An 18,061-nucleotide genomic window follows, 5' to 3' on the forward strand; every position below is an offset into this window, starting at 1 on the left:
TAGTAAAGATGTTGAGGGTTATGCAGAAAGGTTAAAAGACATGCAAACACAATAGTTGTAGGGAGACAAGGCAGAAATGCTGAGGCATTTCAGAGACCTTCTAGGGACTGAGCAGCCTCCTGGGGCACTAAGGATAGAATATAAAATGGCAGGGGCAAAATCTGGCTTTTCTCTCAATTGGCTCTGTACATGTGGCATTGTGGGACTCAGAATTTATCGTTTTGGCGATTCAAGATCAAACATCCTTAGTTAAAAAGTCAAAATGTGCTGTTTCCTTTTTCTAAAAGCAGTCTCTTAAACTCCCTCTGCATATTAGGGTTCAGTCTTAGATCTTCCCATTTAGCTTGTCATCACTCTCGTAGAGGCCCACCAGCATAGGTGGAGGGAGAAAAAAATATCTGGGGGGTAGGGCTGAGTGTGTGTGCATGCACCCCACCCCCAGCAGGTAAGTCTGTTGTGGGGGAGGTCCATGGGTGAGGGATAGATTGAGGCCCTGCCCTGCACATCTGGGGCAGGGTGCAGGACAAAACTGTGAGTGGTTTATCCAGGAGGCGCCCAGCACAGAGAGGGGGCAGTGGTTCCTGCTGCTGTGCCCCAGTCCATAGGGAGCAGCAGCCTGCCCTGCCCTGCACAGATGTGGGGGCATATGCCCCCCATGCCTCCAGGGGTGCCTGTAGCAGTGGGTGTCACACCCCCTGGACAAACCGCTTGCGGCTCAGTCCCATGCGCCACCGGCTGTGCAGCACCTGCCCTAGTTCCAGCCCTACTCCCACTCCCACTCCCTCCCCACCTCTGCTGCAGCCGCTGGAAGCCTGTGGCAGGGCTGCCTTGTGACCCTACTGCTGCCCCACATTTGTGGGGGGCTAAGCCCTGTTATCCCTCCTCTTCCACCGTCTGTGCCCTCCATAGTTTCATAGTTTCATAGTAGCTAGAGTCGGAAGGGACCTAGGTAGATCATGTAGTCCGACCCCCTGCCTTGGCAGGAAAGAGCACCGGGGTCAGATGACCCCGGCAAGGTGCTCATCTAACTTCCTTTTAAAAATCCCCAGGCTAGGAGCCTGCACCACTTCCCCTGGAAGCTGGTTCCAGGCCCTAGCCGCCCTGACTGTGAAGTAGCGCCTCCTAATATCTAATCTAAACTTACCCTCCGCCAGCTTGTGACCGTTATTCCTGGTCACTCCTGGCAGCGCACGGGGGAACAGGGACTCCCCCAATACCTGCTGATCCCCCCGACCAGTTTGTAGCAGGCCACAAGGTCCCCCCTTAACCTTCTCTTGTGGAGGCTAAACAGGTTCAGGTCCCATAGCCTCTCCTCATAAGGCCTGCCCTGCTGACCCCGATCATACCAGTGGCCCTCCTCTGAACTCTTTCCATATCGTCCACGTCCCTCTTGAAGTGCGGCGCCCAGAACTGGACGCAGTACTCCAGCTGCGGCCTGACCAGTGCCGCATAGAGGGGGAGGATCACCTCCCTGGACCTGCTCGAGATGCATCTGTGGATGCATGACAGGGTACAGTTGGCCTTCTTGACTGCCTCCCCACACTGCCGGCCCATGTTCATCGTGGAGTCAATGACGACTCCAAGATCCTTTTCCGTCTCCGTGCTGGCAAGAGGGGAGTTCCCCAACCTGTAAGTGTGGTGCCGGTTCTTCCTCCCCATGTGCAACACCTTGCACTTATCAGTGTTAAACCCCATCCTATTCTCATCCGCCCACCGTTGCAACCTGTCAAGGTCAGCTTGTAGCCTATTGCACCCTTCTAGTGCACCCACATCCCCCCACATCTTAGTGTCATCAGCAAACTTGAACAGGGTGCTTTCTACCCCCTCATCCAAGTCACTGATGAAGATGTTGAACAGTGCGGGCCCGAGGACCGAGCCCTGCGGAACCCCACTGCCCACGTCCTTCCAGGTCGAGAAGAACCCATCCACTACCACCCTCTGGGTGCGGCCCTCCAACCAGTTGGCGACCCATTTGACTGTGTGGGCATCGACACCACAGCCTCCCAGCTTTTTGATGAGGACAGGGTGAGAGACAGTGTCGAAAGCCTTCTGGAAGTCCAGAAAGACTACATCCACAGCAACCCCTGCGTCTAATGATTTGGTGACCTGATCGTAAAAGGCCACCAGGTTGGTCTGACAAGACCTGCCACTGATGAACCCATGTTGGTTGCCCCTGAGCATGCATTCCCCCGCAAGGCCCTCCTGGATGTGTGCCAGGATAATTTTTTCAAAGATCTTACCCGGGATTGAGGTAAGACTAACTGGCCTGTAATTTCCTGGGTCCTCTTTTTTTCCCTTTTTGAAGATAGGGACCACATTGGCCCTCTTCCAGTCCTCCGGCACCTCACCAGAGCACCACGAGTGCTCATAGAGCCGCGCCAGGGGTCCCGCAATGACCTCGGCCAGTTCCTGTAGAACCCTAGGGTGAAGATCGTCCGGACCAGCGGACTTGAACACGTCCAGCCTCTCCAGAAGTACCCTAACTAACTCCTCACTAACCCCTGGCCCAGGCGTGTCTCTCCTGGGGCCCGAGGGGGGCCCAGCAGGGAGGTGGCTGAACTGGTCCCTACTTAGGAAGACAGAGGCAAAGAAATCGTTAAATATGTTAGCTTTGTCATCTGGCGTGACGACTAAGTTGCCCATTGTGTCCTGCAGGGGCCCCACATTACCCGGGACCCTCTTTTTACCCCCTATGTATTTGAAGAAGGACTTCTTATTGTCCTTAATCCGGGAAGCTAGTCCTATCTCCATCTCTGCCTTGGCCCTCCTGACTGCCCCCCTACATCCTCGGGCGACTGTAACATAGTCCTTCTTGGTGATGACCCCATCTCTCCATTGGGTGTATGCCTCCCTTTTAGCAAGGAGACATTCCCGGATGCTCTTAGTGAGCCATGGGGGTTTATGTGCCCTCCTGCTCCCTTTGACCCTTGTTGGGATTACCTCCCTTTGGGCATGGAGGATCGTCTCCTTAAGGAGCAACCACTCACCTTCGACATCTGATTCCCTTCCCCTCTGGGTCCTCAGCGCTTCCCCAACGATCCTCCTTAGCTTGTTGAAGTCAGCCCTCCTAAAGTCTAGGGCTGTTGCCTTGCTGCAGCCCTTTGCCACCTTACGCTGGATGGTGAATTCCAGCAAGCGATGATCACTGTCTCCCAGGTGGCCCATCACCCGCAGCCCCCTCACCAGGTCATCACCCGTGGCCAGCACCAGGTCCAACAAGGCGTCTCCCCTGGTGGGACTGTGCACCTCCTGGGTTAGATGGAGGTCCTGCACTCTGGCTAAGAACCGACGTGAGCGATCAGACTTGGCTGACTGCTCCTCCCAGCAGATGTCTGGGAAGTTCAGGTCCCCCATGATGACCACATCCTTAGCCCTCACTGCCTCTGTGAGCTGACCTAAGAATTCCTGGTCGAGCTCTTCTCCCTGGTTGGGAGGTCTATAGTAGACTCCCACTGTTAAGTCTCTCTCCCCTGGACTGCCTTTTACTCTAACCCAGAGCACCTCAGAGTGCCCCCCCTCTACCCCCTTGCTAATTAACGAGGAAGTATATTCCTCCTTGATGTAGAGTGCTACTCCTCCACCTTTCCTTCCTATCCTGTCCCTCCTGTATAGCCTATAGCCCTTGACACTCACCGCCCAGTCATGCGATGAGTCCCACCATGTTTCTGTGATCCCTACTATGTCAGGGCTGGTGACAGCTAGGAGGAGGGCGAGTTCCTCCTGCTTCTTCCCCATACTTCGAGCATTCGTGTAGAGGCATTTGAGGCCTCCAACAGGGCAAATTAGATTTAGAGTGATGCCACTATAACTTGTGGAGGTTTAAATATGGGCTTAGTTCAACGATGATGTAGATGCACAGATAACAGTGAGGTCATAATTGGTTTAGCAGCACTATTTATGATTTGTTGTGAAGAAGACACTTCTTGGATCCCAGGCTGAATGTGTAGGGTTGGCACCTAGGAAAAATGTCCTTACTTGTAAAGGCAAGGTTCTTTAGGTAGATGTGATATCTTTTATCAGACCAACTGAGTAGTTGGAAAGAAGTTTTTTTGTAAGCTTTCAGGCGCAATCATCCTTCTTCAGGCATATGAAGTCTCTGCTCTTCTGAGACTCCAAGGAATGAAAGAAGCTAAAAGTGTGACAGGATGTCAGTGAGAATGTAAATAGGAGGAAATTAGGAAAACAAAAGGTAGAGCAGGGAAGGGAGTGGGGACACAAGGGGGAAAAAAGCCAAAGGTACTACTCTACAGTAGTAGTTTTCCAAGGTGGAAAAGAGGCTGAAAATGAAAAGGTAACTAGCTGAAAATTAGGAAGACAAAGGGTAGAAAAGGAGGGGGAGTAAAGGGTACAAGGTCAGGTCTGGCAGTTATCTGGTGAATCAGGTGTTCGGCATAAATGTGTCATAAATCCAGTGTCTATATTAAGTCCATGATTTTTTGTACCCAGTAGATTTATGAAGTGAAGTTCGTAGGCTTGACTATGAAAGGCGTTTTGTAAGTTGCCTTAGAGGATTAGAACTGAGAGATTGGAGGGGGAGTGATTGTCCTGTGAGAAGTGTGTCCCCACAGATAACTGGGTGTTCTTGTCTTTGATACATTTTCGGTGTGCATTCATTCTGGTGCTCAGTTGTGTTTGGTTTCTCCTACTTATTTTCCATCAGGGCATTTCATGTGCTAGACGAGATATATATAACCTTTCTGGAGGTCCAGGAATGGTAATGGTTCTGTTGTGGGGTGTGGTTATTGTTGTGGGGGGGTGGTAATGTGTTGGCAGGTTTTGCATTTCTTGTCCTGGCATGTCTGACTCCATTAGGCGTGGTTTGGGAATTTGCTCCTGGTGATGAGGTTAGCAAGGTTCAGTGCTTGTTTAAAGGCTAGGATCGGTGGTTCTGGAAAGATCTCTTTAAGATTTGGGTCTTCTTCTAGTACGGGTTGTAACTGAGGATTTTCTGTGTAAGTTCCAGGGAAGGGTCGTAACTCATGTTGTGCGATTTGTGGGGACTTTTTTGTACTGCAGCATATCTTCACGTGGTATCCAGGTGGCTCTTTCAAAAGCACAATCTATCTCATGGGAGGAGTGTCCTTGTTGGGTGAAGGCCCTTTTGAGATTTGTGAGATGGCGATCATGGGTATTCTTCTTGGTGCAAACTTGGTGGAATCGGAGAGCTTGACTGTATATTACAGCTTTCTTGGTGTGTTTAGGGCAGGGGTTCCCAACCTTTTTATGCTGAGGTCTGGCCGCAAACTGTGGACCGGAAGTCACCATGAACCAGACGTGGCCACAGACCGGCAAACCACGGATCAGACGTGGCCGGCATACTGCAGGCAGGCAGCCAACCCTTTTTTATACTGAGTACCGGTCACTTCTAGTCTGCAGTTTGCCGGTCTGCAGTCACTTCCAGTCCAGCAGCCAACCCTTCTGTGGACCGGCAACCAACCCAGTACTGGGCCATGGCCCAGGGGTTGGGAGCCCCTGGCTTAGGGTGATTGCTGGTTCTGTGTAGACTCAATATAGATGTAACAGGCAGTTTAAGGGGCACTGACCTTCCAAGTGTTCTACATCGGGCTCTGCCTGAATGCGTGTGGGAGATTGTCCCAACAAGGGCACCATATTTCTAGTTCAAACTGTCTCCAGCAAAGGGATGCAAGATCCAAAAAGCAATTTGGGAGCCTGGGAAAATTCCAGCCCAGGGATTGGCTGGGCAGCTCCCCTTAAAACCGGAGTGTCTCCCTGCTCCCATAATGGAGAGAGAGAGGCGTGCTGCGTGAAAAGGGCTGGGAAGAGCCTTCAGCAGTGTCCCACCCTGCGGCAGCCCGCTGGACCCCTCATGGGCAGGCCAGAGGCCAGTGGAGCACCTGAAGGGTCAAGCAGGAGAGAGCAGATCCCTAGGACGCGCATGACAAGTTTGAGAGAGAGCCGAACAAATTCCTTAGGGTGGGGACACAGCCCTGGGAAGCCTCTAGAGCAGCGTTTCCCAACTTTTTTCACCCCATGGCACACTTATGCTACATGGTCTCACCTGCCTTACTGCACGCTGGCTGAGGGGGGGTGGTAGCGAGTGGCCGAATGCCACAGACCGGGGGGAGTGGCAAGCGGACAAACACTGCGGAGCGGTGGGAAGCAGGTAGTGCAGTGTTTGAATATAGGTGTGAATAATTATCAACTGTTATTCTTGTATAGACTCATTCTTGTGCATCGTAAATAGAGAGTTTCAAACTTTTGACATTATTTACCGTTTGTATGCATGTAGTAAGTATCTCCTGTATATAATTAAATTCTGTAAACAGTTAATTATGAATCTGCAAGGTCTTTCCATTGTAAAGGGAGCCTTTCCTCTCAGGGAGCCTCTGGTCACTCCTATGTGAGCTGAGCAAGGGGTAGAGCTACCTGGCACCCCAGAGCCAGAACAACTGGACACGGCCGCGGTTAGAACCACACAGCAAGAGTTACACAGACAATAGATTTATGACACATTACAACCTGCTTGACATCTGATTCACTAGGTACCTGCCAGACCTGATGTTGTACCCTTTCCGTTTCCCCACTTCCTCCCCTCCCTCTCCTTTTCTACTCTTTGTCTTCCTAATTTCCAGCTACAGTAAAAGCTTTGTTATCCAGCACCCACGAGGAATGGAGGGTGCTGAATAACAAAATATGCAGGTTAACTGAGTGACCCGAACAGGTGTCTTTGCCTGTTCAGGCCGCCTCTGTCCCGAGACGTCTGGGGTGTTGCCACCCCTCCTGCCACATTGCTGCCCATCCCATAGGTCCCGTAGGCCCCAAGGGACAGGGAGGGGGGACCAGTGCAGGCTGCTGTGCTGTGGGGGCTTGACAGTGCAGGCTGCTTTCCCCCAGGCCATGGGGGCTCTGCAAAACCAGAAGTGCCACGGTGGGCACTTCTGGTTTAAGTTTCCCCTTACAAGCCGGCATGCTGGTTAACAGAGTTTGCTGGCTTGTAAGGTGCTGGATAACTCAGCTTTTACTGTATTTACTTTTTCACAGACAGCCACTTTTCTACCTTGGAAAACTATTACTGTAAAGTCTCCCTTGCTTACCTTTGGCTCCCTTCCCTGCTCTACCTTTTGTTTTCTAATAAAACATACCACATCTACCCAAAGAACCTTGCTTGCCTATGTCCTTAGACCCACACAGCTACAACCAAAAACCCAGCTTACTTGTAAAGTGAATATCTTTGATCTGAAGTCACTGAGAGATGATGAACATAGAGCATGACTACACAAAATGCTACGTCTGCTGATGAACCATGACATCAACGCTGCTGTGCAGTAGGGTTGAACCTACCCGTGTGCTGCTGGGACGGCACAGTAATAACTGCGCAGTCAGGGGCACGTGTAGATGCGCCATCACAGTATTTATTTAGAGATGCTTTTCAGAACAGGGCTGCACATCAAAATGTGGTGTTAATGATACTGTTAAGTTCAAAGAAAGAGAAGAGATGATTTGTTATCAGTTCATAACTGAATTCAAACTACCAGTCGTTAGGGATGATGGGAGGTGACTGCGGTTCAGATAAGTTAAACCTTGAGGTCCCTTCCACACTGTGATTCTATGAGCCCACTAAATGTCCTTTTCCCATCAGTTAACCTCTGGTTCATTTCTGGGGCAGAAGCCATTGGGAATCTGCAGCATAAACACAGGCTGTAGATGGGGCCAGAAATCAGCCAAATGTTGATAGAGTTGCTGTACGTTAAGAGATTGTCAGTCATGGGGGATAAGTAATGTTTATGCCAAACCATATCCCAGCCAATGGCTCTTGGAAGTAAACCCCAGCTGTTACAGGCTGTACTATGTACCCCAACAAGAAGTGATAGACTGCAGCCAGAAGAATTGGATTAGTGGCCACAACCAAGAATATTAAGCTTAAGTATTTGAGCACCAGAGGGATAGGAGGACAGACAACCAACCTGTGAGTGGCTGAATCTTTCTGTGTTTCTGTCTTCTCTGAGTATGGTTGGGTCTGTACAAATTATTCTCATCGGATCTGTCTGTCTCTCTGTGGACCTGTCTACTATGAACAAGATAGTAACTGCCTTTTAACTGTCCTCTCTCACACTGTCTGCTCCTCTAGCTCTACGGGCAATATACAGAGCAGCTCTCTGACTTTGCACAGAAAGAAGCAGCAAAATTACTGAGTGATAAAGAGGACCAACGAAACAGCCAGCACCCACTGAAACAAGACAACCAGTCAGAAGTCAAAGAAAACCGGTACTCCAAATGCCAAGGTGGGACTAATTAGCTCTGCCAGCCAGTCAGGCTTATTTTGTCACTAAAAAAATTGGTGGACTAGCCAGATGGATGAAATTTAGGTGGAGTGAAAGGGGAAGAACTAACCCTTGTTCTGGATAAAGCAGGGGGGGAGGAGGAGGGAGTCCTATTACCAGAAAAAGAAAAGGCTAGCCAAGACTAAACTTCTCTTCCGTCTGCTTCCCAGGAATACCCCAAACCCATTTGTCAGCATGGGAAGACTCCAAGTCTTCTCTCCTTGCATAACACAGTGGGTTACAAATCTCTTTTGGAGCATGGATAGTTTTCTCATAGGGCCATATCTCTTGCTAGTACTCAAAGAGTTAAACTTCCCAATCACGGCAAACTGAAGAGGATTTCATGTACTTACTACAACAGGGATGTTTGTGCTGGGTCTTCCAGCAGTAGGTCATGAGCAGGAATTCTGGTTTTATGTTTAAAAATCACAAATTCTCTGATTAAAACCTCAAAATCTGTGTTTTTCTGCAATTAAAATGAAATGCCACTATATATATAGGTATCAGTATAACACAAGGTTTTCCTGCTATATTTACAATTTTAAAGCAATTTGGAAGCCTACCAGTGCCTCAATCCTTATAATAAAATAAATTCTAAATACCTATATGTTTAGGCATTTGATTTTGGGTTTTTTTATCATGGAAAATGAGCGCTCATGACCCCTCTGCTCACCAGGATACAGGTCCAGCTGTGGCTGACCTCCTGCTGCTTTGTGGCTCTGGGCAGTCCTGATATGTATGTGTTCTGCCCATGCCATTAACCCCCACTCCCAACCCACAGCCCTGCTGGTGCCCCTCACTCCTGACCTGCAGCCCCTGAGCCCTGCCAGTGCCCCTCACTCCCAACCCAAAGCCCCCACCTCCCAGGCCCTGCTGGTGCCCGTCACTTCTGACCCTCAACCCCCAGTCCCTGCCTGTGTTCCTCACTCCCAACTTGCAGCCCCCTGGCCATGCCAGTGCCCCTCACTCCTGACCCTCAGCCAACCACCCCCTCAGCCGTGCTGGTGCTCCTCACCCCTGACCCACAGCCCCTGCCTCTGCCAGTACTTCTCACTCCTGACCCACAGCCCCCTGTCCCTGCTGGTTCCCTTCACTCCCAACTCAGAGCCCCCTACACCCTCAGCCCTGCTGGTGCCTCTTAGTCTTGAGCCACAGTCCTACAAACCCTGCCAGGGCCCCTATTCATGACCTGTAGTCCTCTGTCCCCCACAACCCTGCTAGAGGTGCCAAGGCTATGGGACCTGGAGGCTGCATCCTACCCTCCCCTCACTCTGTGGGCACTAGTCACAGCTGGTCCAGCAGTGCCTCAGCCTTGGCTGCCATATGCAGGAGATGGCAGCTTCTGCAGCTGGGGTGGAGTGCAAAGCTTGGCCCACCTCCCCCACCCCTACCCCTCAGGCAGCATGGCCACAGTGGAGCTGAGCTGGAGCCCATGATGGACAGGGGAGGATGCAGGCTGCCTGCTTCTGGGCACAGGGTGCCCCAGCCTGCTCGCCAGGGGCCTTGATGGCCCAGCAGGTGGGACCCTGCACAGGAAGGTGGAGTGGGGTGGTAAGGCTTGGTGCCAGGAGCCCTGTGCCAACTGTGCTGCCATGGCAAGATGCCCTCTGCACCCACCCCGCAGAATCAGGGGTAGCAGCGGTAGTGGTGGTGCAGTGCTGTGCCCCCCTACTGCTGCTGGGTGGGCAGGGGGCACCTCACCATGGCAGCACAGCTGGTGCAGGGCTTCCAGCAGTGATGGCAGTGGCACCGAGCCTCCCTACCCTGCTCTGCCTTCCTGCACCAGGTCCTGTCTGCTGGGCCACAGATGCAGCCAGGCTGCAGCCCTGTGCTACAAATTTTGGGGGCATATGCCTCCTATGCCCCCCTAATGCATCATCTCTGGTGCCTGACCCATCCCCTGCTGTGCACGCAGCAGCAGACCACCAGCTCCCCCACATTACCCAGATGAACTGCCTGCAGTGCCATCTTATTCCCCTGCCAAGACCCACAGTTGCCCATTCCTGCCCTGGTTGTAGGCCCTGAGCACCACCCCGGCTGGGCAGCTTCCCCAGCCCTAGCCCCACTCTTTCCCTCACTGTGACTGCTTCAATCTGCCCCCCTTCTTCTCCCCTACAAGTTATCTATGCACCCTCTCCCCCCATAGACTTAACTGCAGGCAGCTGTGGGAGCTGTCTTCCACCGGTGCCTTGCTGTATTGCTGCCCATGTGCATGTGTGCACTTGCACAGATGCATGTGGTGCGCCCTGCGTTCCACTCCCCCCAGCCACAAGCAGATAGGTTTCCCACATTTTTCTCCTTTAAAGGAGAAAAATCAGTATATTTCCACATTTTTCTGTGGCTAACAGAAAACCCTAATCCCTGGTTATGATGTTTCCACCCAAGTTGGTATGTTAGCATACTAAGAGAAAGAAGAGACAGACAGGCTCTGAGTGCCTCTCTTATTTCAAGACTGTCTCTCCTACAGACTGTGCTAGACACATCCAGAAATATGTTACCAAGAAACTTGGAGAAGACTGGATTTTCCTGGTTCTGTTGGGCCTGGTCATGGCACTGGTGAGCTGGGGAATGGATTATGCCAGTGCCAAGAGCCTGCAAGGTGAGTTCCGTTAAAGTACTGTAAAGCTGCCTTGTAAATCATGTGAAAACTCATTAAGTCTATTAGCCCATGTTCCAAATCTCTGAACACAGCACCCTCTAGTGTCCTGTTGAGACACTGAACTCAGTACTGAGTGGAAAATGTCTCCTGATAAACAGGGATCTGGGTTTTCTGTTTGCTGCAGGTTTTCCCCTTTAAAGGAGGAAATTGCAAGAAACCACAGGTTCACAGGTTTCCCCTTGCAGGCTGGCAACCTTCCAACCTGCAAGGAGCTGCTTGGGGCTGGGTGGAATAGAGGGAAGGCCACTGGAGGCAGGGGCTGCCACGTGTGTGCATGCATGCACGCACGTGGCTGGCATACAACCAGGCAGGGTGGTGGGAGCAGCTTGGGCAGCTGGATACAGGTAAGTCTGTGTGGTGATCGGGGGAAGGGTTGGAGGCCCAGGGCTTGGGCACTGTCTGGGGGACTGTGGAGAGGGAGGGGGATGTGGGTCACGTGTATGTGTGTGTGTGTGTGTGTGTGTGTGTGTGTGTGTGTGTGTGGAAGGGATATGTGTGTGGTGTGGGGGCTGCATGGAGGTGGAGGCAGGGGAAGGTGATAGGCCTCCAGGGCTGCAGCAGGGCAGGGGGTGTGAGGTAGCACTCAATTCTGCCAGTGAACCCAACTCTGTGCTGTTGCCACTCGGGTCTGCCTGGACGTGCTTACCCCTTCAGTGCGGAAATGGGGTGGGAAGGTCCTTCAGGGGTGGTGGGGAGCTGCGTGGCCAGGTTGGTGGCACTGAGGGCCAGTGCCCATACTATCAGGGATGCTGCCTGTGGGGGAGAGGGTTGTGGCCAGGCTGCCTCGTGCAGTGTAGGAGTCCCAGTGCAGGGCAGGGTGTGCCCAGGAGTTCCCTCCTCCTCCTTCCAGCCTGCACTGGGGCCGGACTGACTCCACCACTGCCCGCATGAGTTGGACTGACCACAGCTGCCACACTCCAGCCCAGGCAGGACAGGGCCTGGAGCCCCTCACCCTTGTCCTGCTGCTTGCATTATGGCCCCAGGCCAAAGCCATGCTCTGCTTCATGCTGCTGTTGTGGAGTGTAGTGCTGGTTCTCCCTGCTGTGCTGTGGCCCCAGGCCCAGCTGTAGCTTGGGAGTGAGGGGCAATGGCATGGGCAGGGGCAGAGCCTCTACTGGCCATGGAGTCCCCATCCAGGTCTGGCAGGCATGCAGCCTTGGGGCCACATGCTGTTGCAGGTGACAGCAGGTCACAGCCAGGCAGCAACCCTGACTGCCAGACTGCTGCAGTGGGTAAAGGGTGCAGGAAACTCTCAGGGTTGCTTCAGCAGTCCAGCTGGCACAAGAGGTAGTGTCCACAGATACCACTTGGCTGGGCCCCAGAAGCTCCTGTCTATTTGTCCATTCAATTACTGTGGGCTCTAAGGCCTACCTGGCTAACTAGTAGCCCCTTTTCACGGGGACTATTGAATGAATGGAACAACTAAATTCTTGGGACAACAAAGGCAAAAACAGGATAGGAGTGATGTGAGGGCCAAAGGGTTAAAACATGAAAATGAATGCTCCTGAAGGGGACACTGAGCAGAACCCCCACGCTCACTGGTCCTCAAAGGTGTCCAAAGAGCTGGTAGATGCCACCCAGTGGTGCTCCACTAAGAGGCGTGTGTGGACCAGTTAGAAGAAAGCAGCCCCATAGTACCCGGGCACTTTTCCAGCCAGAGCCTCCTTCCTGATCATGTACAGGCCCCACTTGGTCAGGGACAGGAAGAGGTTGACCAGGCCAGGAGATCCTGGGACTTGGTGGTGCCATGGATGGGGTGTCCAAAAACAAAAAGGTCAGGGATGAAGTTAATCCAGAACCTCCGGAGGAGGTTCTGGAGGTGGAGGTGTGCAGCCAGGCACACTCAAGTGTCATGTGTGCCAGAGTCTCCCTCTGCCCACAGGAGGGGCGGGAGACCAGGGTGTCAGTAAAGCTTGCCACTTACATGCCCGTGGCTCCCAGAAGCTTCTGAGAACAAGTAGCTCTGAGCTACTTGCCAAGGCAGCTTTTTATACTGCTGAGGCCAGCACAGAGCAGGTTTTTATACTGCTGGGCCCAGCACAGCTGCTGGCCCCGGGCTGCTTCTGGCTGCAGATCTGGGAGGAGACAGGTGGGGTTATTTTGCCCCAAATGGCACAATTTTCCCCACAGCAAAGTGCATGTCCTCTGAGGCAAAAATCCCAACTTAAATTTGTGCCACTTCTTTTTGAGCTGCTACAAGTGCATGTGCCTGCATATGTGGACGCACCCTAAGTGTTTAAATAAGTTATTGATGGGTTATTAGTTGGTGTATCAATTTATTTATTTATTGATTCCTTATTTAGCATGGGTAATTTCTATGCCTTCCCCTGGTATAAGGTGTATCAGAGAAGCCATTAATCCTTAAGCCACCATCTCTGGGGTACTTTGTATAGCATTATTTGTTTTATTGTATTAGTTATATTTTATCCTGTAAATAATTAAATTCTGTAAATATTTTTATAATGGTCTGCAAGGTTGTTATGGTTGTCAAGGGAGGATCTCCACTCAGGGACCCTGCAGCATGAACAACTGGTGCCTCCTGAGCCTGGGGGTGCACCATGGCAGTAAGCGGGGACTGCCTGCAGGCACTGGCATCATTGTCAGTGGTGGTGAGCAGGGACCACCTGCAGATCCCACTGGCCACCTTAGCAGTGAGGGTCAGGAGGGGAGCAGATGGCAAGTGGCGACCACCTGCAGAAGTTGGTGGTGGCTTTGGCAGTGGCCAGTCTCGGGGGGGTACTTGTCCCCCCGTGCCCCCTACGTGTCGCCTATGCCCTGCAGCAGCTATCCAGGGAGCTGAGCAGGGCCACCGGTTACCAGGTACCTCAGGATCCCACATTCAGGTGAGAGCACAGGTAGTGTTGCACCCAGGGTTACATTTAAATTAGAGAATCTGTGATTTTTAAACAGAGAAAAACAGGATCCCTGCTGATGAGATATCTTTACCACTCCCTGCAGCACAGTTTTTCTAGCACTACTCTGGGCCATAGCAGTCCTTACTGATTCACAGGGAATAGTATCCCTGCTAAGCATTAGCTCTTGCAGAACATTTATGTTAACTTCAGATGTTACCCTACGTAATTTTGAAAATTTAATGCAACAGGCCAAGTATGAACTGTATGGTTTGACCATGGGAGTTGTATTCATTTTAATATTTCTCTTTTAACAAATACAAGGCACACTGTTCCTCTAAGGCATCCTGCATCCTATTTTGGGTGGCCCTTTCTTGGTCTGAATTCACTCTTTGCATTCATTCAATTTTTGAGTTTTTTGTCCCCTAATACATGCACATTGCTCCCGGAGCAAGAAACCCCTCCCTCACTGGTAAGACCCATTATGCAGCCAGTTCAGTCCCAGGGATGTTTTGGTTGCTGATTTGGCCATCATGTGCTTTGATTAGGTTTTGTTTAATGTTTACCTACTGCTTTGGAAGTGCTAGTCACTGACAACTTCTCTGTTTGCCTACAGCTTACAAGTGGATGTACAAAGAGATGCACCCAAATGTCCTTATGCAGTACCTGGCCTGGGTGACTTACCCGCTCATCCTCATCCTCTTTGCTGCTGCCTTCTGCCACCTTGTCTCCCCGCAGGCTGTTGGTGAGGGCGGAGGGCTTGGGAATATGTGTCTGTTTGTCTTGCTTTCTGTTCCTCTATCTCTTTTCTTTACTCTCTGTCCTGTTGCTTTTCTCAGGGTCTGGAATTCCTGAATTGAAGACTATCATGCGGGGAGTGGTCCTCAAGGAGTACCTCACTCTTAAAGCCTTTGTGGCCAAAGTTGTAGGCCTGACAGCTGGTCTAGGAAGTGGGATGCCTGTAGGGAAAGAGGTGAGTATTTATCTGTGTCTATTAAAAGCCAGGGAAGGAAAAGTAGGTATAGCTCTCTTCGGGCACTGTGATGTCCTGGATTGGAAGTGAGCATAACAAAGCTATCTCTTTTGCCTAAAGGTTTCTCATCCTTTCACCATTTCTGTTTATCTCTTTGTACTTCCCTATAACACTGATTTCCTCCTGGCTATGTTCCTGAGTCATTGAAAACATTGAGAGAAACAGGGTTAAAAGCAGATGCTAAGATATCTTCAAGTCAGATTTCTCGTATCTAAGAAGAAAAGTGAGAAGGGGAAAGAGAAGCCAAGATGTTCTAAGAGAATGGAGAGAAAGGGCCAAACCATGTTTCATTTTTATGTACCTTAAGTGCCATTTATGAAACCATGTAGGGTGCATCCCCATGAGCGCATATGGACAGTTTATGGCTCCACCAGCTGCATGTGCTGTATGTGCATGTGTTCACTGCACTGCTAATTTGCAGTGCAGATGTTTATGACACTGAAAGATCCCCAAAAAAACTGCCAAAAAAATATATGGCACAGCACATGTGGCTGCATCATGTGCTACCCGAAACCAGAACGTGGCCAGCCAGAGCCACACTCCAGCTGCTGGCCAGGCTCCGCATGCCCAGATCGCTGCCACTGCAGCCCAAGGAGGCCCCCAGGACCCCAGGTAAGGCTACTGCAGCCGGCCCAGGTGCTGGCCCTAGCCTTCCCTACCCCCCCTGGGGGCAATTTGCTACACACCAAAGTGCACGTACAGGTGCATGGCCAGGAACAACTAGCAGTGGCACAAATATCTGCTGCTGCTATTTGTCCATGGGGAATTTTATGTTTCTGCTCATGAGAATGAGCCTTTAAGTGCTATTTTGGAATTTACACAGATTTTAGATTCTGTTTCCATCTATACAATATCTCCATTTACCAATGGAGGGGTCCTCACATGTTTTGGCCCATTAGCTTGGTGGCCACGGGCACTTACCCAAGGAGCAGGAGATCCTGATTTGAGGTCTCCTTCACCCACCGGGGGTTGAACCTATATTTCTCCAGCAAAGTGTTTGTGCATTATGTTATGCCCTGAGATCCCTGTTCTTCTTCTCCCCCACCCTTTGAACCTGGTCTAATGGACAGTGTCCATCTGACAAAGCCACACCATCTGGCTTGCTCCTCCCTCGCCTCCCCCACCCCCAATGTTCCACATAGTTTTGCTTCTTGGCTGCCAGCTTTAGCAGAAGGGAGGAGGATGCCATTGTCCTTTTGGCTTTGCTGGGAGGTGGAAGTTGCAGGTTCCAACCCCTTCTGACTGATGGTCTCCTGCTACTGGGATAAAATGTGGGAGGGCTGCCTTCCTCCTCCTAGTTACTACTTGCAGTTTTCCTCTGGCCACACTTTTGGGGATTAATATAGCACTACATAGAGACCAAGGTGATTCCGTTCTGCCATAAAGCTTATGATCTTTAGCCATTAAAGCATGCTCAGAAAGGATGTGCAGGTGGAAAAAGAATCTAGAACTTGTGTATATGCTAAGAATGACCTTTATACACATATGCAAATGCAATTTAGACATGCAAAAGATGATTTGATCCAAAGTGCTAAGACCAGTGCTTATTAACACTTTGTCAGTAACACAGTGTGACCCTTCCACTTAATTCTCCCTTCATTTCCTCTCTCACAGGGTCCCTTTGTGCACATAGCCAGTATCTGTGCTGCTGTGCTCAGCAAGTTCATGTCAATCTTCTGTGGTGTGTATGAGGTAAGGCACAGGTTTTTGTATGTACCTGCCCTGAAGTTCTTTGGCAGGGCAAAGTAATTCCTTCTCTGGAGGAGAACAGCAGTAGCATAACAAGGGTGGGGTGACTGGGGCAGCTGCCCGAGGTGCCTACTTGGGGTGGGCGGGGGCAGGGGTGGAATGGAAAAAATGCTGCTGATGCTGCCATGCAATTACCTTGGCAGTGGCAGCAACCAGAAATTGCCGCTGCCCCTGCGTGGCAACTGCTCTGGGTACTCAGTTACATTGTTAAACCTCTAGAGAACAGCCTAGAGATGCATGTGAAGTGTTGATAGGGAGAAAGTACCAAATGGGATTTAATAAGCTATGATAGACCAATCAATTACAAGACAGAGGAAGTGGCAGTGAAAGATCAGATATACAACTCAGTAAATTACGAGGGACTATCCAGGTGTTTACAGAAATATGTTAGAGGTCACACTAGTTAGGAATATGGACAGCCAAGTTGTAGTATCTGATAACCTTTGTCCCTTTGTAATCCTTTTGGGCCAGATTCCATTCCACCTATCAGGCATGTAAGCAGACTTAGGTGCTTATGTATATTCTTTCCATCCTCCTTGAATCCCTGAAAAACTGTTCATGCAAAAGGTTGGTGGGCCTGCTCCCCCCTACTACTTTTTTATGACTCAGCTTTAAATGTAAGATGACTGCCTGTTACAAAAGTAGATGCATTAGTGGACTTGAAAAGAGTAGAATAGAATTCCACTTGGGTACCTAAGTCTACTTAGATGCTAAACAGAGGGAATAAATTCTGACCCTTTCCTTATATACAGATGTACCAAGTAACTTTTATATAAGGAGCAGTTTATTCTAGAAGATGCATATATAAAGCCTAGCTAATCATAGAAACTGTCTACATGTCTGCTATAGAAGTAGTCTGTGTAGTGAGAATATCATTGTAGTGACCAGCTGTGTATTAATGTTTCGATAAACTACAATTACATACATTGGCTGGCTTTGTGTACAGACTGATTCCTTGTAGAAGCTGGCTGTGTAATGTAACTATAAGAGATGTTTATAAAGACTGGATCAGTATAAAGACTAGTGCACAGTACAGAGATTGGTGGCATGCAGATACCACTGTAATTGCAGCACGGTAGACCTGTCTGTGCATACTGACCAGATATTGAGGCTAGAGAGCAGCTTACCCTACTAAAAACTGGCAGTGTATAGAACCTGGCTCACTACAGAAGAGATGGCTGCATCTGCTATTGGCTGTTGCTTTGTTTCTGACAACATGAGGACTAACCTTGTGGCTGAGCTCCCTCTAACCCTGGCATGCCCTTCTGTGGCTGGGCTTTCTGTTCCAGAATGTGTACAGGCAGCTCGATCTCCTGGTGGCGGCTTGCGCAGTTGGAGTTGGATGTTGCTTCGGGGCTCCTCTTGGAGGCAAGTGTCTTCTTATATACAACATCTTACATATACCACATTTACCATCTAACTATGAAATCTCATACTGCCAAGGGAGTCCTACTTGGTTCCTTTTTAGTTTTGTGGTGAAAAATGT

General features: G+C 50.5%; 1 protein-coding gene across 5 annotated transcripts in view; it reads left to right on the forward strand.

Moving 5' to 3' along the window:
• The window catches only part of CLCN1 (chloride voltage-gated channel 1), a 137,461-nt gene that overhangs the window by 70,863 nt on the left and 48,537 nt on the right, over nucleotides 1–18,061 (forward strand). For 4 of the 5 annotated variants that reach the window (XM_090044121.1, XM_090044116.1, XM_090044117.1 and 1 more), the window contains exons 2-6: nucleotides 8,090–8,243; nucleotides 10,750–10,881; nucleotides 14,410–14,538; nucleotides 14,633–14,766; nucleotides 16,441–16,518. In XM_090044121.1, coding sequence (XP_089900247.1) covers nucleotides 8,090–8,243; nucleotides 10,750–10,881; nucleotides 14,410–14,538; nucleotides 14,633–14,766; nucleotides 16,441–16,518 — 627 coding nt within the window. The remainder of the gene's footprint in view (nucleotides 1–8,089; nucleotides 8,244–10,749; nucleotides 10,882–14,409; nucleotides 14,539–14,632; nucleotides 14,767–16,440; nucleotides 16,519–18,061) is intronic. The other variant, XM_090044119.1, reaches the window with a different exon arrangement.

Source organism: Crocodylus siamensis, chromosome 4 (genome assembly GCF_052110815.1).
Source record: "Crocodylus siamensis isolate JL-2025a chromosome 4, ASM5211081v1, whole genome shotgun sequence".
Taxonomy (NCBI): Eukaryota; Metazoa; Chordata; order Crocodylia; family Crocodylidae; genus Crocodylus; species Crocodylus siamensis.